Genomic DNA, 24,996 nt, shown 5'->3' with positions numbered 1-24,996 from the left:
ATGATTTAATTACAAGAAAATATCAAAACGACGGTGAAAGACGGTGTCGCGGTGGGCAAGTGATCCAACCGGTGAGATGCTGAAGCACCAGTAATCACGGTTTCACCGACTATCGCAACAAGCCTAGCTGACGCTTTTATCCAAAGCGACTTACAATTGCTATACACTCCCTGACAAAAGTCTTGTCGCCTTATGGACAAATTGTACAAAGTGCAGATTTTTTTCAATAAATGGCTCATTGTAATCCCAAAAGCTTTTGTAATAATGTTTCAGTGCAAAACGAAACTGTCAAAAAGTATTCTAATATTGACAGCTTGGTAAAGCCCATTGAGTCAATTTTTGCAAAGACATAAGTGTTGTCGCCTTGTCATATGAGGTTCATCTGTGACTAACAATGGATCAATTAGGTCTCGTGTGTATAAAAGGAACCCCAGTACACTAGACCTTCACATCAACTGCAACTACAACAGAGTCTTGAACCGGGTCTCTCACACCAAAGGCGTGTGTCTTATTCACTGCGTCATCATTTTACCAGACCTATGAAAATGATGAGAATTCAGATTTGGACCTTTGAATGTAAACTTTGAGAACCCCTGCTCTAGGGCAATACTTTCAGGTTTTATAAGTTGTGGAACCTTATAAAAAAGCGCCACCTGATGGATAATATCAGTATTACAGATTGACAAGATATTCGTCAATGACAGGGAAAAAGTTAATCTATGCTCAAAGAGATTTCGATGACTCTGCTTAGTTTGGACATTCACATATGATTTATACATGATTTAAAACGTTAAAATTAAGAAAATAAACATAATAGGCATTCTGTTCTCTCTCCTAGAGTAAAGTCCTTTCAGAAATGTGTCAGAAAAATTAACTGTAACTTAACAAATACTTGCCATACAAACAAAAGATAAATGTCTACATGGTGCTTGGAATGTCTGCTTTTAAATTATGAAAGTAAAATCGAAAACAAATTGCAAGTGAATCCTATGTGCTTCTGTCATACAGTACGACGCAATGGCCACACACATCTGCAAACACACGAGCCATCATATTTGATGCGCTTTGTGCTATTCTTATAAATGACGTGATTGCAAACGGGACATCTAAAAGCTTGTTCATTTGCATCTATCTCTGGACAGCAAGTCCATTACACCCACGGTCACACGCTTGGCCAGGCATTCCATTGTGCTATTTTCAAAAAATATACAACGGAGTAATGGCATCTGTAAACAAACACGAAGTATTGATAAGTTGACCTTGCTCATTCTTTACTAAATTTATCATGATTTACTATAGTATTTGTAGCTAAACCACAGTAACCACAAATGTATCAAATGTCTCACTACCAGTGGCGGCCAGTGACTTCTTTTTCGAGGGTGCACGATGCGAAGCTCCTCACAACATGTATGTAGCCCGTTATGTGTGTGGCTACTCTTTTCAAAATAATGTATTCGGTGCATCATGTAAACTTATGTGCATCACGCGTGATGTCAAAATACAAGCCTGCTCCAGACACTTCTAAGGGGTTTATGATAAAAGAGATGCCTGCGTTTGCCAGATACTCGCTTAATCTCATGTGTAATCCATGTTTAGTGTTTATTTAGTGTCTTGTCAGTATTTTGTGAATGTGAACGTCTATTTGATCACAAAACCCTTTCGACGTGTGTGAAGCAGGTACATATTATGACAAGAGGCATAATGCACATGGTTCACATGACACAACAAACACATATTTTGACAGGACGAGCAACACACAACACTCCAAACTCATATTTTGATTTTGTGCCCCTCGGAATAGAAGCAGCCACTGCTCATTGAAGAAACCAGTTTTTCTATGAAACATATGGTTATACAAATTGCATTTAGCCAAAAATATGGTTGCACTTTTTCTGTAGTAAAACCATGGTTTCTATAAGGTCTATTTGTGAAATTATAACAAAATATATCATTATATTCTATTGAAATATTTTGTTATAATTTCACATTTATACCTTATAGAAACGTAATTCAATTCAATTTTATTTATATAGCGCTTTTCACAATTGTTAATTGCTTCAAAGCAGCTTTACATGAATAGATATAGGGGAAAACACAGAAAAATCGATAGATAATATAAGAAGCAGAATACAGCGGCTAATAATAAACCGTACAAACGAGCGTAGTAATAATGTAAATTATACAGGAAAGTGCTAAGTTAAGCCAATGTTGGATGACTTTCTATGGGATGAAAGAAAACCCCTGTGGGAAAACTCCAAGAAGGAGAAAAACCCTTGAGAGAGATACATATATTTTTATATATACTGTATAAACAAGATAGGGATATGAAACGGGTAGGCAGATTAAACTGGTTTAGCCGGTGGTCATTGGTCAGGCATCGGCTGGGCATCACGGTGAAGGACAGCCAGTAGATCAGTGGTGTGATGACCTTCACAGCAGCAGGAACTGGGTCTGTTTGTCTCATTGTCCTCAGGGTCGAGGACGAGAGAGGGAGAGAAAAACAGAATCCTATTAGCGTAGGGGCCGTTCGCAAGTAATGCAAGTGTCATACTGTATTTTGGTTAAAAATCTGCTCAGTTCCAGACAGGCTAACTATTGCGGCATAAGTATATTACCCAGATGAGTAATGTGAATGCATTGTTCTGGACAAACTAACTATTGCGGGATAGGTACATTTACTTGACATTTTATGTGAATTATGTTAAAGAAGTGGTTAAAGAAGAATGTCTAGACTTTAGTTTAGACTTAAAGTGATCGACTGTGTCTGATTCTTGAACATTATTTGGTAAATCATTCCAGAGCATACCAGTTGCTTGTGTTGTGAGTCCAGCTTTAGCGAGCACTATCTCTTTCCACAGGACCTGATAAGACGGGACATACTTTACTACAAAGGTCGCATTGAAATGGACAAGTATGAGGTAATAGATGCTATCGACGGACGAGACGATGACTTTAACGTCAGTGTGAAACACGCATTCAAGCTTCATAACAAAGATACTGATGAGATCCACATCTTTCTGGCCAAAAAGTTAGAGGAAAAGATTCGCTGGCTGAAGGCTTTTCATGAAGAGCGCAAGATGGTGCAAGAGGACAAAAAAATCGGTAAACAACATAAATGTTGTTTTTTATGTCTATAATCTGTATGTTGTAGCCTCAAATGCAGTTGCTCTTTCTTTGACCCTAATATTGTAGCTTGTTGTTTTAAGGTTTTGAAATTTCTGAATATCAGAAACGACAAGCTGCTATGACAGTCCGTAAAGTGACCAAACACAAAGTTGAGGCAGCAAAGCGATAACAGGTAAATGTAACATTTTTCTATTTTTCACACCCATTTTTCGAATGTTGTCTAAGACACGCCCCCCACCGCTTGAGAGTAGGGAATCCTGATCATTTTTTCCAAGATTTTGATAACTTATTTCAGATTTGCCTGGGTGGTTAATAACACATTTTTCTGTGGTGTCACAAACTGAGAATGCATTAAATTCTCTTTTTTTGCATTAAAAAGCTTTTCTTTAGCTTATCGAGTACTGTAACATAGTGACTTTTAACTTTATTGTTTTTATTTTCTTTTATGTGCCTTGCTGTTGTAAATGTACTATAGACCCTTTTACAGTTGGTAAACATTGTGACGTATTTGTGTGGGCGGGGCTTAGCTGGAGGCAGAAAGAGCCATGGAGGCAATGTTGACAAGCGTAAGCTAGCATGTTTTAGGAGGGATTTATTAAACATGGATGCAGAAGAAGGTCAGGAACTGTCCGAATATATACAGTCACTGATTCAGCGGGACCGTGACAGCTATTTTTGTAAATTAACTCTCGCGATTTTAACCAGTTTTTTCCCTAGACAACATTAATTACTTTCAGGTGGTTTGGGAAATTTTGTCCAGGCTTATTATCTAATGTAACGCTAATGTATCGCTGGGCTAACTATGATTAGCAATGTGGATTATTTAAAGAGACCATTCAAAGGATGGCACACACATCTATCGCTGCATGTTTGTTTAACATTTAAGCTAAACAATAGCGCTGAAGGTTGACGACTTTTCACTTATAAAAAAGAAACTTGCTGACTTGTACTAGATAAAACCAACACACCAGTACATATGCATAGATTATTTTACCTGATATGAAGTGTGCACTGCAAACACGAGCATTATTTATGATCATCTCCATCCAGTCTGTTCGCCGTATTGCATTCAACCACAATTCTCTTCTTCATTGCTGTGAAGGAATGTCTGCTGGGATCCGGTAAAACTTTAGTTTTGGACCAAAAATGCTGTTCCTTCTATTCTGGCAGCCAAAAACACAACAATGTGACATTTTAAAGTCAAACCTCAAACTTTTAATGTGCCTGCTATAAGTTTCTACTTATTTTTGCCTCCAGCTAGAGCGGTGACGTCACAGTGACGTAGGTGATTAAGGAGTCTATACAAATAAACTTAAACTTGAACTTTATTATATAATATTTTTTATATTTTGTTAAAGATATCTTGTTATATTTACTTTTTGTAAAATGCCCCAGTGCTTCACTAACAAATAGAGACGTTTTTAAATAATCAGATATTTTCATAAGAAAATGGGCATATTAATGGACATGGTATAAGTATATACTTATGAACATCCGTACTGTTAGCTTTTCACAAAATCCCATGGCAACTGTGTTAATCCTACTAAAATCAAACTGTCATGTTATTCACAATGCCACGGTAACTTCACATTTTGTCATTTGCCCTAATTTCTTATAATTTAGCTTGTAGCATATTTTCAGAAATGTGTATGATTTTTGTTTTTAAGTTTGTATTTGGCAGTGGCAGCCGGTAACTTCTTTTTTCGAGGGGGCACAATGGGAAGTTCGTCACAACATGTATGTAGCCGTCATGTGTGTGGTTCTTAATTTCAAAATATGTGTTCGGCATGTCGAGTGAACCTTTGTGCATCACGTGATGCAGACGTGTCTAGGGTTTATTATAAAAGAGACACTCGCGTTTGCCAGATACTCGCATAATCTCACGTGTAATCAGAGTTTACTGTTAAAGAAGTGTCTTGAGTGTATTTTGACAAAACACGTGATGCACATGGTTCACATGACACAACAAACACAAATTTTGAAAACACGAGCAACACATGTGACACAGTCTGAACACATATTTTCAATATGCGCCCCCTCGGAAGAGCAGTCCCGAGCCGCCACTGGTATTTGGTTAAGACTGTATCTGGAAATATATGAATTATCCCTAACAAAAATTTACTGTGTTTTAATTCTGCCAAAATACCATAGTTACTTTGTTCATTGCTCTGATAACTTCTTTCTATTACAGTAGTGGATAAAAAGATTAAAAAAAAATGACAAAGATGACAAAATGTTTGACAGAGATCCTGTATTTATTTCTTTTTCTTTCATTTGTAAAAGCTGGTTAGCATGGTACATTTTTGTAACGAATGTCTCGTATGTTGCAACATATGAATCATTATGGCTGTGCATTGTTGAGTTTGTTTTGACCAATAACACAAAGAGTAATGTTCTACAGTGTTGTCCTTTCTTAAACAAGTGCTCTTCTTTTGACTTCTTTTGTGCTGAGTAGGTGTAAGCCAGAGCAGATCTGTGTTTCCAACATGCCCATCACCATCCCTGGATCTCATGACACATGGACACGTCATGACATCTGATGACACCACCCAAGAAGATATCGTTGAATTTCAGCTCTCCAAACCAGGACAGTCTCCATTCTGGTTAAACTTTAGTAAGTTAACATCCTTAAAAAAATGGTAAAAAAAAATCGTTTGTTTAGCTGTGTTTACATCAATAAGAAATGACTGACAATCATGATTCAGATGTGCTTCAGCCCTGTCAATAACACAGACTATCCAAGACAATCTATCCAGACATTCATATGTATACTTGATCATTCTCCATTGCTGTATTTTATCCTTTTACTTCTGGAATACCCTTAGTCAGTTTTGAAGCTATTATGTGATGAACATCTCAGCAGAACACTAGACAAAACATCTTGGCCATCGGTTTAATGTTTTTTGGTAATTGTTTTGTTGACAGCACATTTCTTGATGATGAAAAAATATTTGACATGATGATGTTCATGTGTTACTTTACTAAACTTATGCTATACTGTCTGCTAAATAAGCAGGGCAAGGAATGTACCAAATCTTCTGAACAGGGTATTCATATTGACTGTGATGAATTTGTCAAACTGGGGCCAATATGAGTGCGGACATAATTAACTCTTTAAAATTCACATTATTCCTGCACTTAAAAAATTCACACACATTGTTTGTTTGCCTGAATTTGTTTTTAAATATAGATGTTTTGTATGTCTGTTATAGGTAAAATAAATGTTTGAATTTGCTTCCTACTGGTTTTATTTTCTTGTAAAAAGTACCAGGGGCTTTGCTAGGGTCAGATGGGATGGGGGGGTTAGCCCCCTGAGAACATGACCCCACAAACACAGCAAATAATTGTTGTTATTATTATTATGATTGTAATGTGAACATAAAATAAAATAAAAAATGTTCACTCACAGTTTTTTTAGTTTGGTCTGTCTGTCCTCTTGTGGTTGTGTTATGTCTTTTTATGTTTTTGAAATATGATTTTTATTGACTGTGCGTGTCACCTGCAGGTCGAAACATATGAAGAGTTTGGTTCCAAAACAGAATAAATCCATTTGGACTAATTTTGGTAAAAACGTGTTTTCTATAGCAAGAAAGTGACAAGATGAAAAGCACTATTTTCTGTTACAAACTTTCACATAGCATCTTTGGGTTGTAAAATCATAAAAAATTCACATCCATAACTTGATTTTCAAAGATTTATTATAAAAACTGATTATTTTTTCCACAAAATGCAAAAAATCCATGACAAGTTTTTTTTCAAAATGCTATAAATTTATTGAATCAATATATAAATGTGCATTCATCTTTGCCATGTTATATTCATTTAATGGACTAGTGGTATACACTGATTAAAAAAATAAACATTAATGGCATTAATCAAAACACTAACTTATTATTATGTCATATTATTATCACTGTCATTGCTGCTGTAATCCTGTAATCAGCTGTAAAATGTTTTGGTCCTGCTCGATTTTGACTTAATGGAAAGTTTTTCATAAGATCCCCTGGGGTCAGTGTGTTAGCATGACAGAAGCTTGATGTTGTCATGTGAAAACAAGCAACAGCTGACATTTTTCCTTCGCCCGAGTGCCTCTCACATAAATTATTAGATTTTGATGGCTTACGTCCCCATCACAGAATCCCCATCACAGAAAACCACCACAGGTTTATCAATGGCATCAAAAGTATTATTATTATTATATATATATATTTTTTTTTTGATCACAAAGTACAAAGTAGTTGAGGAAAACTAGGATTCCGTGTATTCAATGTGCCGTCATTGTTGTTCACAATGTACAGTTTATTGCATTCTGCAGAGAAGGAGTGGCGTTAATCGCATTTTTAATACTGACCTGATATAATACTGATTTTAGCTGTAACTCACTATTTTAAATGGCTTTTTTCGCATTTTTGAACCAAACTCTTTATATTCTTATAGTAATTGACACAATGACAAACTTCACAGACATGTTGAGTAAAATAAACAGTCGCGGTTCAAGTTTGTGATGCACCCTGGATGAACCCCCATTTAGTGTCCCCCAACCCCACCACCAGTTTTTAAAGATTTTTACAACACAAATAATTCATTCAAACCAACAAGCACTTCTAAACAAAAGCACACAAAATAAATTGTTAAATTCATAAACACTAAGGCCTAGTTCACACAGACACGGGTATTTGTATAACCAGAGTTTTTCCTCCAAAAAAAATCCCATCCACACATGCTCGGTTTAAAAGAAATCTCCGTTCTCATGAAAAACAAAAACACACTATTCAGTGCTGTCAAGACCATGCCACACCAGCAGGCAGCGATATAACCCAAATCGTTAAGCCACCTTGGCCAATCAGAAGCCTAACAAAAGTGACGTCGCAAAGCAAAAACCTCTGTTTTACTGTCTACACGACAACACTGCAACCCGTGTTTCTTAAAATCCTCACCCTGGCAGGTTTTTTTTAATGTTCAGTTTCAGTGCCCTGATACTGCGTTTTTGTGTGGATGAACAGCCGAACCACGTAAAAAAGTCACGTTTATAAAAATAGCCGTGTCCGTGTGGACTAGGCCTAAAACTAATCCCTAAACCATGTCTTTCTTACATTTTTAATGTAAAGTCATCAATTACACCAATTACAGGTAATTTTGTTAAGATATGCATTAAATGACAATCGTTTCGCTAGATAAGACCCTTATGTTTGGGATTGTTTATAGTTCTTTAAAACTCCGTTGAAAAAAACTGTTAAGTGTTGAGTTAAGTATTAAATGTTGGGCTCTATTAAAGTCCATTAAAATTAGAAAAATCCTGCAATGTTTTCCTCAAAAAACATAATTTCTTCTCGACTGAACAAAGAAAGACATCAACATTTTGGATGACATGGTGGTGAGTAAATTATCTGGTTTTTTCTTTTAAGAAAATGGACTAATCCTTTAACCATATCAACACCATTACATAACAGTTCTAATCAGGTCCTGGGGCCCAAGGATGCCACTAGCAAATTTTGATTTATTGTGCAAATGTAAATTTAATAGAAAAATACAGTCCAGTAATCAAATATTCAGATAAAATTCTTAAACCTTCTTAAACAAACATTAAACATACATGATATTGTGTGTATGAACCTTAACCCAAAAACCTTCATCTTCATACACTAAATAACTAGATTGTGAACCTGCCTGTGAAACTATTATTTAATCGTTTATATTTAATTGTGTTTTAATGTTTTCTACATAAAAACATCTACATAATGTAAAGAACATTTAGTGATAATATAACCTCTGTAATATTGACAGAGTAATGTCATGCTTTAAAGTCTCAAATCTTATTGTAAGATAAAGAGCATCACAGATTGATTTCTAGTTTCTCAGTGATACTGTTTACTTAAGCTGTTTCACACACCAATATAGCTGTAACATTTAAAAATGGCAAACAATAATAATACATATTTTCTAAAAATGTACCATTTGCCTTACAGTTTTTTATGATTGCTATGACAGATTTTTCAATACTTTTAATAAGTTTCCAAAACTCTTAACACAGTTAGCACTACATCCGCCTGTGCAAGCTATACTATTTACACATTTATTGTTGCTTTAACCCAAAATGCATATAATTAACACAAATTTAAAATGCTTTAACTTCTTTTACGTACAAGCACCAACAAGACCAAAACAATATATTTTTAATGTCAAATTTTCAAATGCTTTCACGCAGCATGTCAAAACAGATAACATCATGTGCTAAACCTCACTTATAGTCAAAGTAAACAGCTGTTTATATGATGAATTGAAACATAAATATATCCCCTGTATTTTATTCCATTTGGATTGAAAAATAACTTATTGTACCAATGCAAATATATAAATCACAGCTGATTCCCACCTAGGAAACACACTCAGGTTGTTTCAATTGCATGACTATATGGTATACAATAGAGTAAAGGAGGGCTTCTTTAGGTTGATCTTGTGTGGAAAAGGAACAATATGAGCAACACAAAAAATAAGATATTTGTCTGCACAAGTCAACGGAAGACCACCAGGACAGTTTTCCTCCAGTCTCACCTGGATGCAATAGATGGTGCATTCACAGAGATCACACCCGAACACTGTCAAGGGTGGAAAAGACATGGCAAAGGATTCTTCCCAAGATGCCTTGCCAAAAAAGATATCAGGTGTAATGTGAATGAGAACATGTGGCCAAATAGAAACGCAATAGATTACAGTAGATGATGAGATTTTCTTTTTTACTTTATTTTTCAGTGGCATTTTCTGTTTGTATTTTTTTTACTGTAAATGGAAGTAATATTGAATATGTTTGTTATCTTGCAGTTATGTCTTGTTGTAAATACTGTAAAGTCTTTACTGCAGCAATTCTGTCTACTTTTTTTATAAACCGTACTCTAAGATGGATGATTCATTTTTGTCTTGAATTGCTGCAGCAAAACAAAGCATTTACTAAACCCAACTAAACAAAAATATAAACACGTTTTCAAAAGAAACTGCAGTGCAAAACTCAGTCTATAATCAATACAATCTACTGTTTATTGTATAAGGACAGACTTAAACATAAACTTATGCAGTTTTTGTTTTTCTATCTTATGTTATGTTTCATGACATTGTGTTATGAGTGACTAAATGTTTCTGTTGGAAGAGAGCATGTGTTGGTAATTTGGTATAACTAGTTGATTCTGAAACATGTTTACAGTGTTTTTGTAAAGAGTGTGAGAGTTTAGATTACAATGTGTGATTTTGAGGATAAAATTAACTGTTTTGTCAGTTGTGTGTTTTAGGTGTCTTGGTGCGTTAAGAGTTTAGAAAATTTGTTAAAAGTACAGAAAAAAGTGTCATAGCAATAGTAAAAAACTGTAAATAAGACTGGGTCAAGAAATGCTTGATCAAAGCTTGTATAGCTTGCATTACAATTATTATCATTATTTATAAGGTAAGAATAACAGATTTCACACACCAGCTTCAATAAAGCAAAATAACGACAGATCACTAATAATAAAAATAATAATTTGTTACATTTATACAGCGCTTTTCTGCAGCCCTCAAAGCACTTTACATAAATGGGGGAATCTCCTCAACCACCACCAAAGTGCAGCATCCACCTGTATGATGTGACGGCAGCCATATTGCGCCAGAATGCCCACCACACACCAGTTTTTATTAGTGGAGAGGAGACAGAGTGATATAGATGATGATTTGTATATATGGGGATGAGATTAGTAGGCCAATGGGCAATTTTGGCCAGAATGCCGAGCACACCCCTGCTCTTTATCAAATGACATCCTGGGATTTTTAAGGACCACAGAGAGTCAGGACCTCGGTTTAACGTCTCATCTGAAGGATGATGCTTTTTGACAGTATAGTGTCCCCATCACTATACTGGGGTGTTAGGACCCACAAAGACCATAGGGTGAGCACCTGGTTTTCCCAGGAGGTCTCCCATCCAAGTACCGACCAGGCTCAACCCTACTTAGATTTTAATGGGCAAGCTGTCTTGGGCTATAGGGTGATATGGCTGAAACAGTGAACTTGAGAACTCTTAAATGATTCTTCAGACTTTTTTATCAACGGGATTCTAAAATGAAGATGACAACTCACCTTATTCCGCCACGCCCCTTTTTAATTCTTCGCTCTTCCGCATTTTGTCAACCGAATTCCGCTGCTAATATGGCACAGTGCATTCTGTGGTTAGTTTGGTGGTTAGAAGATTGTTTGTAGTTCACTATAACTTTAGCGAAATGACAAATATCGCTACTGCTGTAAATGTTTTAAATTAGGAGAACTTCATAGGACGCTCGGATAGTCTTATATTGTCCCATCAATCGTCTCGTGGTTAGACGATATGAAGCGGCCGCGGCAAGTAACCTATGGGACATATTACCTCGTCCTGTCAGGAGTTGATGGATCAGCATTGGAAATTATTAAAGTACTTATGCCTACTAATATTTACACAGTGATTTCGTCTTTTTTAAAGCAAATGTGCACCTTAGCCAGTCCAATAACTATTTCGTTTTTATGTGGTAATGTACCATGATAGAATTCATTTGCAAACTTGCCAACACTTATTCCTTCAAATCAGGAGACTTAAATCCTTTTAAGTGGAATCTACAAAGCTTGCATAAGGTTTAAGAAATTCCTTACAGGTACTATCTGATCACATTGTAAAGGTTTATATAACTGTATGACAGGTAACATCTGATCACGTTGTAAAGGTTTAATATAAATGCACAACATCATATCACATAGTAAAGGTTTAATATAACTGCATGGCAGGTAACATCTGATCACATTGTAAAGGTTTAATATAAATGCACAACATCATATCACATAGTAAAGGTTTAATATAACTGCATGACTTCTGATCACATATGAAGGTTTAATGTAACTTTACAACAGGTAAAATCAGGTCACATTGTAAAGGTTTATAAAAATAACTATGGACTAAGAAACAGCTAACTTTTCAGCAAGACCACCTGCAATAAATTAAGATGCAGCTTTATTAGAGTCATCAGGAGCTGATCCCAAGCATATATATCTGGAAGCTGTTGGTTTATGTACTGGTAAAGTGCTTGGCGACTGTGTAATGGATGCAGTGTAAAGCTGACAAAGATGGTTGTTTCTTAGCAGAGATATGTACATTTGTGCCAGCTCAACACATTGGAGCAGTTTCTCGGACAGGGTTTACAGGACTAGGCCTTAATTATATTAGGACATTTTAGTTTTTACAAACAAACCCTACAAAAAAAAAAAACAAGACTGGTGCGCACCTTGTGACAAAACAATGGCACTCGTTGAGGTATGTGAGTACAAGGTTTTTTAAATTATTGTAGCTCAAATGTGCATTTGTGTTTCTGCATCACAGTTTAGGAACATGTTGTTGATTGTATCATCCTCACAGTTGTTCACTGCATCACTACATATCAATGCATCTGTGAAAATAATATAACCATAAACATTTTTTATGTTAGTACTTAAAATAAACTTTCATCATGAGAATTAATATATAAATTGCACCCATACTTAAACAACAGTGTGTGTGAGAGAGAGATGCCGGAAGTACGAAGTACGTTGACAAAATGAGCGCAATGGCGCCGCCTTTGTTGTCGTGAAAAATAAGGTGAATAGCAATCAGGGTATCTTCCGTTTATTCCATATCCGTTTTAAAATCAAAAACGAAAAAAAAACAAATCGAATTTTCATTTATCGTTTCCATTTATAAAATGAAAAAAGAAAAATAGGAATTGATACATTTTTCTAGTTAGCTTCTCAGTTTTACTAAGAAAATTCTTGAGGGCCGTTCTCACGAATAAATTAATAAAAATGTTCGTTACTATAACACGACTTGCCTTGAGACTGTGTTGACTATAACGTTAATTATATTCACATTGTAACAGACGTTAATTTGAACAATAAATATATTAGCGTCCACCACCGGACGATAACGACAAATGAATGCAAATCACTAACCTTCAAAGGCATATTGCATATTTAGTGTAATAAAAACTTTTGCAATTGTTTACATGTCATTGAATGTGTAAATATAGCTACTGTTGTTCTTGTTGCCTTTACACATCGGGTAACCAGCAGATGTCCTCCACACGCTGCGTTTTACGTAGCAGTAAATAGTAGTTTGTTTAATCTATTAGTAAAGTAAAAAGCATTAGGTAGTCAATTTCACAGTAACTGCATCAGTGCTGGATACCTGATGTTATTTTATGTAATGGACCTTTCTTCATAGTGGCATCTGTCATTCAAATGCGCGTGCACTTGAAGTTCAAATAGATTTAATTGGCTGTCAATAATCGTTTAATCAGTTGGAGGAAAATCGCTCAGAATACCTGATGTTATTTTATGTAATGGACCTTTCTTCATAGTGGCATCTGTCATTCAAATGCGCGTGCACTTGAAGTTCAAATAGATTTAATTGGCTGTCAATAATCGTTTAATCAGTTGGAGGAAAATCGCTCAGAAAGTGATCCCACAACCCAATATCACGCAAATACGTGACTATTTCACGTATGGACCAACGCGAAAATGACACGTTTTGCCGCGTTTGGGCGTGAGCATGTCACGTTTCCTTTTTGTGTCACTTTCACGTTTTGGTTGCTCGGCTTTGTTGTCCTAGTTTCTTACCATTTTCGCTTCGGTTTAGGGTTAGATTTACATAAAATGACATCCTTACCTAAACAAACTCTAACCCCAACGTCGGGGACAATTGGTTAAAGTTTAGAAAATATAAAAGAATAAGTCTTGTATCTTTTTTTTTAATAAACCAATACTTAAAGTGACAACCCAGATAGCAAAAGATAGCAATGAGTCGGCGGACCACCGGCGGTGCTCTGGCGACAGTAGAAGCGTCATAAAGGCGTAATCGCAAACACGTCTGACGGCGGTCCGCCGGCGGCAGCCGCTTTTTAAAAGCGGCAGCCGGCTGTCTACCGCCTTCAATCCGCGGCTGGCCCGCCGGCCAACCGCCGTTCGGCCGCCTTTATATTGAAGGCGGCTCTTTCGCGGCCCGTCGGAGGCAAACGCTATTTTCGAGCGATTTGCCGCCGCTTATTGTATATATATAATATTTATATAGGCTATTTCTAGTATGCAGTTTATCAAAAATAATGATTGATCAAATCAGACAAATTCTCATTTGGAGTTTTTATTCCACATTTCAAAGTACATTAACAGTCATTGAAAATAAGATGTGTAAGAGCACTAAAATATAAATAACTGAAAAATAAAAAAGTACTAAAGAACATACAGGTTTTCAAATAAATTCTAGTTTAAAAAAAAACATTACAAGCAAATTAGAACATTTACAACAATTGTTAATAATTTAGAGGTTAGCTCTAAGATGAAAATAATTAGGCTACCAGTAAACATTATATTAAGTAATGAGGATATTTGGTACCAAAGAATGGCCAGCATACCAAATAATAGTCATTTCTAACAATAGGATAAGTGTTAATCATTTAGAGTAAAGCTCTGGACTAGAATAGACTATTATAATGGCATTGCTGACCTGGGACACAATATTTTTACTTTGCTGCAATATGATCTGTCTCTAAGTTGTGAATGAAAAATGAACAGATACTTTATTGATCCTCAATGGGAAATTCAAGGTCCCAGTAGCTTATAACACAACACACATCAACATAAACAGAATGATTAAAAAAAAAAACAAATCCACATGACTAAAAAAAAAACAGTTAAAGACATTAAAAAAGATCCACATGAATGTAATGTATAAGCATGAGGCGCTTATGATCAGTACTTTATCTCGTGCATCTGTATTAAGGACAAACCTTCTCGCCATTCCATATCTTTCCGAGGAGCTGCCATCAAGGCAGGGTCCCAAGGAATTTGGAAAAAAAGAAAAGTAATTTTCACAGTGAAGTGTGGATTGGTTGAGTGTACTGTCACACTTCAGGCTTCTTGATGTTACTGACTGCAGGATAAAGAAAGGGTTCCAGTTGTCAGTGATGCTGAGGTGTCAGTAGTCAGCCTCGGTTTAAGGGGTCAGCTGTGGGTCCCTCTCAGCTGTGTGCCGCCTTTATCCGCCTTCACGGTCAGATGCTCCTTTCAGGTTACGCGTAACATTAACCTGGACAGCCCCATCAGTGGCATCCTGGGTTGCCGGGTTCTTTCGGATGGCTCCTGTAGAAAATACAGAACTGTCATTCCATTTGAATAACGTAAGGCCATACACATCTACTTAAATATAAAAATCTAACTTACTTTGAACAATGGTCTTCAGAAACAGGTCTCTAAAACATGCTTGATTCCCTACACCAGTCCAGGTTGTATTAATTGAAAGGTGATTAGAGAAGATACTCTAAAGCTGAAAATTCAAAAAAAGTGTTACAAATTACATTTCTCAGAATTTTCTCATACATAAATGTGAGACAGGCTGTGGATTCAGACTGTATATGCAGTGTACAAACTTAATTTTACTTTTAGATTACCCTACGGCAAAATTAGCACACTTACAAATTGTTCCTGGAGCATTTTATCCTGCCTCAAAGTGTTGTCAAGCAACATTAAAAGTAAGCCGCTGTCATCCGAAGCTACAAAACGAAAGGCATATGGTAATTTTGGACCTACATCACAGACAAAAAAAAGTAAAATTTAAGAAAGAATACATGTTCTTACCTGCTCGTTCACTACGTTCCCTCGGGCTTGGTTCTTCTCCCTCACACTGCAAAAAATGATTGTCTTACCTAGTTTTTTGTCTTGTTTTCTAATATGAAAATCTAAAAATTCTCAAATTGAGACACATTGACTGGTTAACCAAGTGGCTCAAGATATCAAGTCCTGCCACTGAAATAAATGATAAAAATCAAGTTTTTACTTAAAACAAGTCAAAATATCTGCCAATGCAGTAAGAAAAATAAACTCAATTTAAGTTGATTAAGTTAAGAACTGGAATTTAGTTTATTTTTCTTACTGCACAGGCAATTTTTTTACTTGTTTTAAGTAACAAAAAACTCCAGATTTTCATCATTTATTTCAATAAACAAAACCCAATATCCCAAGCCACCTGCCCACAAAGTCAGTGTCTCAATTTAAGAATTTTCAGATACCTATATTAGAAAACAAGACAAAAGAAAACCAAGCAAGACTTTCATTTTTTGCAGTGCAGGGCTTGGTTTTCATTCTGGAGCCTCTAGAAATCTACATTATATAAAAAAAAACAACTAAAAGCACTATTTTAAATATTGTTAAAACACTGCACACTAAGACACAGGCCTAATATACCTTGATAGCTGAAAACTTCATGCTGTGCACGAGATGCTGTGCTCTGGGCAAGCTATCTGCAAGAAAATATGAATAAAACTACATTGTTAATACAACTTCAGTTACTGGATAAGCAGCATAGAGCAAACATAGTCTTACTAACAACTTTTAAATAAAAAATAAAAGAACTAGAACTTTGCTTAACTTGATAACCTGCGCGAGGGCGTGGATGTACTGAAGAGCTATTTATTTACATAATTTAAATTACTGTTAGTTTAAATGTACTTACATTAAACAACTATACATCATTAAAAAGTGTTTTGATTTAAGATTTAGTTTTTTACCTTTATTTTAATCTGAGAATCCTAGTAACAGTAATTTCTTCATTTTTGTCAGACGTTATGAAAATGAAAAACGGTACATACCTTTAATTTGAAATATAACCCTCAGCCGCACTCATTGATAAAAATACTCCTCCGTGATCGTCATGAAAGCACTCGATAAAACAACATCCATCGGGGCTTTTAATTCAAAGTATGCATATTTGGAGAAATATTACTTCAATTTTATATGTTTACTTCAAATTTCTGCAGGGGGGGTAATATTTCACCCATTTTTATTCCAAAAATGGCGATATGAGGAAGTTTGAGTCTGCAGTCATTCACACTCAGTTTGTTTCATTCATACGTGAAGCCGGAGGGCGCTAAAGTCTGAAAGTGTCAATATGAAACTTTCATAGAACAAGACGTCAGAGCTCAGCTCAGCTGTCAGACGTGAACTTGAACAGTGAACTGCAACGAGCGATCGCTGTTTTTATAATAACATGCAAATAAAGATGTTTTGATGTTTTAAAACCATGGAGACAATAAACACGATTAAGATTATATATGGTTTGTCTGTATTTTTAACGCTATGTCTGGTATTTTCATAACAGTACTATATATTATAATGCTATGCTAAGCTAACAGCATAAATAGCATAAAATTGTTTATTTTCGGTCTTATTTTATGATCCAAAGCCACATCAGATCACGCATGATTGTTTAAGCACTCGACTTTTGATGTTATAAAGTGAGTTTTACTATAAATGCTTTTATTTGTAGTGTTTTGATGGTATGCTAAGCTAACGTACTAGCTGTTCTGTAAACATCTGCTGTCTGGAGATATGAGATATATGTTTCTAGGAATAATTTCGACTGGTAAAGCTTCTTTAAGGTAAGTTTCTTTTTGTAAGAAAGGAATTTAATAAAAAGAAAGTGAATTGAGACAAAAGGAGGAAATAAAACACTAAATAGAATGTATGAGTAATTATTAATAATAATAATAAAATAAACATTTAGACAGCCATATCCCGGATTAAAAGTTGTTAATGACTCATCCGGATGCTTATTTAATGAGTCTGTTTAAAACCCGGAGCAATAGGACAATAAACTGAAAGGATGTTGTGAGATATAAATAAACAAACATTAGCTTAGCATTTTTGCTGTTTTCTCTAAATAAATTTACATGACATGGGTCTAAAAAACATTTAATAAAATACAGAGTTTTAGAGGTATCATCTTCAGATTTAAAACAGAACATGGTCAGACCTGTGGCTTTATCTGCAGAGCATTTCTAGATTGCTCCAAGGCCAATTTCATTTAGATTTTCATAACAATATTTCATAAATGTTTGGTGGAGTTAATAAACAAGTATAATTTAAGCTCTCTATAACAACTTTTTTCATTATGACAGTAACTAATGTTCACCTCTTAATAAACTTCCAAGTGTCTGCTTTCAAATGAGACCAAACTTATGCTTTTAGTGCAAAGACTTCATAAACTGTATCTATTTTAGTTTAGCTATGACATTTTTTGTGGGGGGGTTCAGAAAACAAAAAAAGGTTAACAGGTTAACCTCCGTGTGTACTATAACAAAGGCAAAACAGCATGTGTTTGCTTACACTTGCTAGCCACTTTAGCTAGGGGAGCATACTTGTTCAGACAAACGAAGTAATTTAAACAACTTCTATACATGAACATAATTGCGTTACACAAAAATGAAACATGTACTTACTTAAACGATCGTAATTGATGACTTTTGTCTTAAATCTGTATCTTGATCCTCTCTTCAAACACTGAAATGTGTGACGCCGAGTGCTCTCTGGGAGGACACGTTATCTTCCGGTTTACAATTCTTCCGTCTTTTTTAAGTGCTGCCCCTGTCGACCGGTGGCGGTACTTCACTGTTTGTGCTTTAACACTTTCTTTTTTGTCTCAATTAATTTGTACAGGTCGCAATCGCAAAATAATCCTTGTACATGTAAAAGGTAAAAAAAAATTAAATCGATGTTGGAAAATAATGAAAGACATAAAGGAAATTTCCAGTCAAGTGCATAAATCATAGACATGTACAAATGTTCACCTAAGTGATAAAATAATTCGATATATTTCACATATATTACTGTATAATCGCTTCAGAGTTTAAAAGTAATTTAAATGTAATTTCCTAAAACTTCAAGAATCTGTTATAAACCCTAGGGCTTTAGATGCATGTGAAACATGCTTGAACTCAGGGTGTAAAAAAGGAAACTAACTTAAAACACATTCGTATAAACATAACTTACATATCTTTGCTTTGGAGCAAAACAACTATCCTATTTGATATAATTCACATATATAGGCTATTATGATTTTATAACCGCTCAAATGTGAAAGTTAAAATGCTGTCAGTACTTTAACTCCAATGGCCAATGTTGATTTTGAGAAGATTTCAAAGCGGCTTGCCGCCAGCCTGCCGCGGTCTATTAGACGGAGGCAACCGCCAGAGAAAATTAAGCAGTCGGGCCGCCGGCTGCATGCTGGCGGCAAATCGCAAGAGAGGGGAGTGACGTATTCGGCGGCAAACGTTTCATCCCCGCCAGCGGGACGCACCTATAGCCGACAGCTTAGGGCTGGCGGCAAAAAGAAGTCCTGCGGATATTTTTTGCTATCTGGGAAATACTTAAAGTGACATATAACAAAAGCACCAAATCTAACCCTAAACCGGAGCGAAAATGGTTTGAAAATAGGACAAAAAAGTTGAGTAACCAAAACGTGAAAGTGACACAAAAATGAAACGTGACATGCTCACGTTCAAGCGCGGGCGGGACGTGTCATTTTCGCGTTGGTCCATACGTGAAGTGGTCACGTATTGGCGTGATATAGGGTTGGATCCCAACGATATCGTTCATTGTAACTTTGTCGTTATAGTTGTGGTGTGAACTCTGCTATTCTCTTTAATATAAAATATTTTTTAACAATATTTTTATAGTTATAATGTGAATGGCCCTTTATTGAGACGGAAGCGAAGACTTCAATGACTATTAGCATGGCACGCAGATTTAATCATTAACATGATTAATTATCCTATGACTAATAAACTTTTACAATTATGCATTTGGTAGATGCCTCAAAGTGCATTATAAGGCATTTTATTAATATTTGTGTTCCCTGGGTTCATGACTCATAACATTTGCAATGCTCCACCAAGCAATGCTTTAACACTGAGCAATTTGGGACCAACTGGGAATTATATTTTTTCTGCACAGCTTTCCCACATGGGCGTACAAAAATGCTCTGCAATGTTTTGGAGATTTTGTGAAAAGTTGAAACGTGAAACGTTGCTGCCACTCCAATCATAGATATCTATAAACTAGATAAGTTTGTGGACTATTTTTTAAGCTCATTATTGTTTGTTCATGTTATGTAAGGGGAGATTTATTATGAGTGCAGTACATAGAAACTCATTCAACCGGCAAAAGCAAATTGTTATTACTGATGATGATTGTGTCCATGGCTGGATCTTGGGGGGTGATGAGGTGGGTTATCTTTTATACTGATCATGAATTCCAAGCCACTGGCAGATTGCATCTAATAATCTATGTGGCAGTGACTTTTCATGCTGTGTTCTCTGCAAAACCTGCAAACATTCATTGCAGAGCATTTTTGTACGCCAATTAAAAGGTGTGCAAACAATTATAATTCATATGATCATTAAAAATTGTAATGATTACATCTGCGTGCCCTGCTAAAGGTGCAATTTCCGTGTATTTGCTCCCCCCAGCGGTAACGTTTGTAAATGCTGGGGAGAAAAGGTAGCTCCTTAGTTGAAAATTGGAAAATAAAGCATTTTAATATTTTCTTTATTTTATTTTTTTACAATTTAGTTTTAAGAAGTAAGATTGAAAAACTATATATAGAAAAATGTATCAATTCATTCTTTTTAAAGCAGCTTTAAATATTTTTCATTTTATTAAAGGAAACGATAAATGTAAATACGATTTGTTTATTTCGTTTTCCGTTTTTGATTTTAAAACGGATATGGAATGGACGGAAGATACCCTGATTCAGAACACAGCATAAATTTCCATTGATTTCGTGAAGCTGTTTCAAGGTAAGAAGCTTTTTTCACACACAAATACATTTCCTCAGAGCTCTCTTGTTTGTTTGGGAAGTGTAACAAAAACATAATGATAACAAGTGCTTTCTCATAGAAAGTAAAATTATATTTAAGGACTATGACAAAGAACTAATTGTTTTACTCAGAGGTGTTTCTATGCAAAGGCAATCTATGCGGTCACCTAGGGCGTCACCAGCTGCAGGGGGCGCCAATGAATGAAAAATGAGCACTGCAACAAAGCAAAAAACAAAGTGTTGCATGTTTAACTCTAAACAGAATTGACAGCAAAATATTTTACCAGCATCAGACAGAAGGTGGTACGTGTGATTTGCCCAAAAGTATTGCAGTTTTCCAAGACCACAGCTTTGTTTTCCTCTCTTTTCCTACTTTTTCATGAAAAAGCAATGCACTTGTGATAATTTGCCCTTAGGAAAATGAACCATGATTAAACTATAGTAAAAATTGTTTTATTTGCAGTAACTAGTTCTCACCATAATAACAATGGTATTTTATTTGTAGTAAAACTATGGTAATACAAATGGTAATTTATCTGCCAAATAAAGAAAAATAAAACAATAAAATAAAGCCATGCTTTATTTTCCTCATGGTGATAACTGTAAAAATTAAATGAGTGTTGTGTCTTACTATGCTAAATATATTACTTTGATTGTAATGTTTACTTTAAAATATGACATGCACAAGAGCAGTGGTACAGTTTTCTTCCAAAATATGAATTATTCTTAACTCTTTCCCCACCATTGATGAGTTCTCAATTAAGAGAGAACACTACCCCACCAATGACAAGGTGGTGCTCTTACCCAACTTATAAAACACTAAAGCGTTCATTACTTTTCAAAAACTGTAAAAACTCAGTATATGTGTTGATCATATGTTTTGAAGAAACCTGCCCCTATTTGAGAGGTGATAAAAAGGGAACAGATGAAAATAGGATCTGTTTTTTTATTTGATATATTGTATGTTTATATATGTTATACACTCAACTAAAGGATTATAAGGAACACCATACTAATACCCAGAACTGCCTTAACTCTATGTGGCATTGATTCAACAAGGTGCTGAAAGCATTCTTTAGAAATGTTGGCCCATATTGATAGGAAAGCATCTTGAAGTTGATGGAGATTTGTGGGATGCACATCCAGGGCATGAAGCTCCCGTTCCACCACATCCCAAAGATGCTCTATTGGGTTGAGATCTGGTGACTGTGGCTAAGTTTACACGTGGGCGGCTATTTTCATAAACGGACATTTCAACCTCTCCGGTTTCAAAAATAATATCGTGCACACATGTCAGTTTTCAGAAAAGTGTTTATGTACACGTACCCGTGCATATATGCCGTCAAGAGAAGCTCAAGCCCACGTAAGCAAATCACCGGCAGCGCTGGTGGTGACGCGAACTGGTTCTTCATGTTGGAGGGAGGAGCTGTTGCAGTAGGTGATCGATGACGTCAAATTACCGCGAGAGCGAGTTGAGGAATCACACGTAGAGGTGTAATTTTGAATTGCTCTCACGGTACTTTGACATCATCCTTCTGTCGGTTCTTGCAGCGCCGCATGAAGTCGAACACGCGTTAAATTGCTGATCTCCGAGCACTCGTCTCTGCTCCTCGACATAATGGAGCAGCTGTATTTGCAAATATAAACACACCAAACGAGTTTGCACGAACATAAATGTGATCTTGGAAGCGTTCAGAGTAGCAGTCACATGTAAACATGGGTCGCACTTTTGACGTAGGTGCGAGCTCTGGCGCATACTCTGTGACGTTGCCTGCTTAAACATCCTTTTGTCTCACTTTACATGCAACCGTGCAACCGAAGATTTTCAAGATCTCCACTCTGGCCGGAGTTTTTAGAAACAATCGGTTTCAGAGGCGAGTTCTCCGTTTGCGTGTAAACGAGGGGCACAAACAAAGGTAAATCTCTCAGTTTTTAAAAATAACCATGTACGTGTAAACAGAGCCTGTGGGGGGCATTTTAGTACAGTGAACTCGTTGTCATGTTCAAGAAACCAATTTGAAATTATTCGAGCTTTATGACATGGTGCATTATCCTGCTGGAAGTAGCCATCAGAGGATGGGTACATGGTGGTCATTAAGGGACGGACATGGTCAGAAACAATGCTCTGGTAGGCTGTGTCATTTAAACGATGCCCAATTGGCAATAAGGGGCCTAAAGTGTGCCAAGAAAACACCGCCCTCACACCATTACACCACCAGCAGCAGCCTGCACAGTGGTAACAAGGCATGATGGATCCATGTTCTCATTCTGTTTACGACTCTACCATCTGAATGTCTCAACAGAAATCAAGACTCATCAGAACAGGCAACATTTTTTCCAGTCTTCAACTGTCCAATTTTGGTGAGCTTGTGCAAATTGTAGCCTCTTTTTCCTATTTGTAGTGGAGATGAGTGGTACCCGGTGTGGTCTTCTGCTGTTGTAGCCATCTGCCTCAAGGTTGTGCGTGTTGTGGCTTCACAAATGCTTTGCTGCATACCTCGGTTGTAATGAGTAGTTATTTCAGTCAAAGTTGCTCTTCTATCAGCTTGAATCAGTCGGCCCATTCTCCTCTGACCTCTAGCATCAACAAGGCATTTTTACCTACAGGACTGCCGCATACTGGATGTTTTTCCCTTTTCACACCATTCTTTGTAAACCCTAGAAATGGTTGTGCATGAAAATCCCAGTAACTAAGCAGATTGTGAAATACTCAGACTGGCCCGTCTGGCACCAACAAGCATGCCACGCTCAAAATTGCTTAAATAACCTTTCTTTCCCATTCTAAAATTCAGTTTGGGGTTTAGAAGATTGTCTTGACCAGAACCACACCCCTAAATGCATTGAAGCAACTGCCATGTGATCGGTTGATTAGATAATTGCATAAATGAGAAAATGAACAGGTGTTCCTAATAATCCTTTAGATTAGTGTAAAAATCTGTAGAAATTACAGTGTTACTGCAGCTGGGTTGCCGGTAACTTACCGTAGATTTAAATTTATGTTATTTACTGGCAAGGGTTTGTTCAAAGTTAAATACATTTTAAATATTAACAAGTCTTTATCTTTACAGAATAAAACTATACAATAACAGTTTTTTAGCTTTACTCTGTAAAGACAAAGACTTATAAATGTTTAATGTTCATTTAACTTTGAACAAAATGTTGCCAGTAAATAACATACATTTAAATCTACAGTAAGTTACCGGCACCCAGCTGCAATAACACTGTAATTTCTATGGAATTTTTTACAGTGTATGGCTGTTTCTCTATTCCAAAAACGCAAAAAACGGACTTGCCAGGCGACCTTGGAAGAACGAACTCAGAAGGTTGCGAGAACACAGAACGCACTTGTGATAATTGATATGTGTGCGATCTTCCTGTTGGTCACCTGACCTCCCCAGATTTCCGAGCACAAGTCTGCACTCGATGCATCCTCGATATCAAGAACACATCCGGGTATTTTCATGCTCCCTCTGTACTTGTGGTACCGCTCGTGCCACTTTCCCCTTTTGTCACCTTTATCACCTTGTCACACCACTGAACACCTTTTGTATATAAATAAATTTCACCGTTTTTGCCCACTATTTTAGCTGTCTTTGTCGTTGACTTCCATACACACACCAAAATAAAACTTGATAATCATTTCATATTGTTACATCCCATCCATACCCCTATAAAATGCCATCTGGGATCGTAACAAATTTGGGGGCTTGTCCCTTTTTCCTATATTTAATATTTTTGGTGTGTGTTGGCGTCATCAACGTAGTTGTGAGACTTATAAGCTCAATAGTAATTTTATATAAATAGAGCTAAATAAATAAATAAAGCTACATTTGTCTTGGCTCTTCATTTGTACCCTTACGAAAATTAACCGTGGTTTTATTACAGTTAACATGTTTACTACACTTTTACCACAATAAAACCATGGTTAATTTTCGCAAGGGTATTTAAAACCTGATGTTGGCCTTCAGTCAAATGTGATTGCTGCACCCACAGTTCCCCTAGCACTATTAGGCTGGAGTACTGTCAATCTGAAGCTTAAATGCCATTGGATCAGAGGGCTGTTACTGCCTGATTAATAATTAAACTTAAAGTTCAAAGGATTCAATGGTCAAATAAAAAATTGGATTAAACTGTTTTTTTTTTATTTAACTGCTTTGTTGACTTTAATGCATCGAAGATCTGAGTGTAATATGCTTTTTACATGATTT

The 24,996-nt window shown here is 36.1% G+C and overlaps 1 protein-coding gene and 2 long non-coding RNA genes across 5 annotated transcripts in view; 1 reads left to right on the top strand and 2 right to left on the bottom strand.

Annotated features, from left to right (window-relative positions):
* The window catches only part of arhgef9b (Cdc42 guanine nucleotide exchange factor (GEF) 9b), a 75,843-nt gene extending 69,309 nt beyond the window's left edge, over window positions 1–6,534 (top strand). For 2 of the 3 annotated variants that reach the window (XM_055177847.2, XM_055177848.2), the window contains 3 exons: window positions 2,859–3,102; window positions 3,207–3,298; window positions 5,582–5,748. In XM_055177847.2, coding sequence (XP_055033822.1) covers window positions 2,859–3,102; window positions 3,207–3,295 — 333 coding nt within the window. In that variant the 3' untranslated portion in view covers window positions 3,296–3,298; window positions 5,582–5,748. Of the gene's footprint in view, window positions 1–2,858; window positions 3,103–3,206; window positions 3,299–4,958; window positions 4,960–5,581 lie in introns of all 3 variants that reach the window. The other variant, XM_073853998.1, reaches the window with a different exon arrangement.
* Window positions 6,535–14,335: 7,801 nt separating this feature from the next.
* On the bottom strand, window positions 14,336–15,927 carry LOC141350006 (uncharacterized). The gene is made up of 4 exons (XR_012357860.1): window positions 15,772–15,927; window positions 15,610–15,686; window positions 15,358–15,460; window positions 14,336–15,276 (listed from the first exon to the last, which is right to left on the bottom strand). It is a non-coding gene; the product is annotated as an uncharacterized lncRNA (long non-coding RNA).
* Window positions 15,928–15,969: 42 nt separating this feature from the next.
* On the bottom strand, window positions 15,970–19,328 carry LOC141350007 (uncharacterized). Its single transcript, XR_012357861.1, has 3 exons — window positions 18,411–19,328; window positions 16,378–16,433; window positions 15,970–16,293 (listed from the first exon to the last, which is right to left on the bottom strand). It is a non-coding gene; the product is annotated as an uncharacterized lncRNA (long non-coding RNA).
* Window positions 19,329–24,996: the final 5,668 nt, after the last annotated feature.

The sequence above is a fragment of the Misgurnus anguillicaudatus genome, chromosome 16 (genome assembly GCF_027580225.2).
Source record: "Misgurnus anguillicaudatus chromosome 16, ASM2758022v2, whole genome shotgun sequence".
Classification (NCBI taxonomy): domain Eukaryota; kingdom Metazoa; phylum Chordata; class Actinopteri; order Cypriniformes; family Cobitidae; genus Misgurnus; species Misgurnus anguillicaudatus.
Note: the sequence above shows the minus strand (reverse complement) of the source record. Positions and strands in the feature narration are given on the sequence as shown.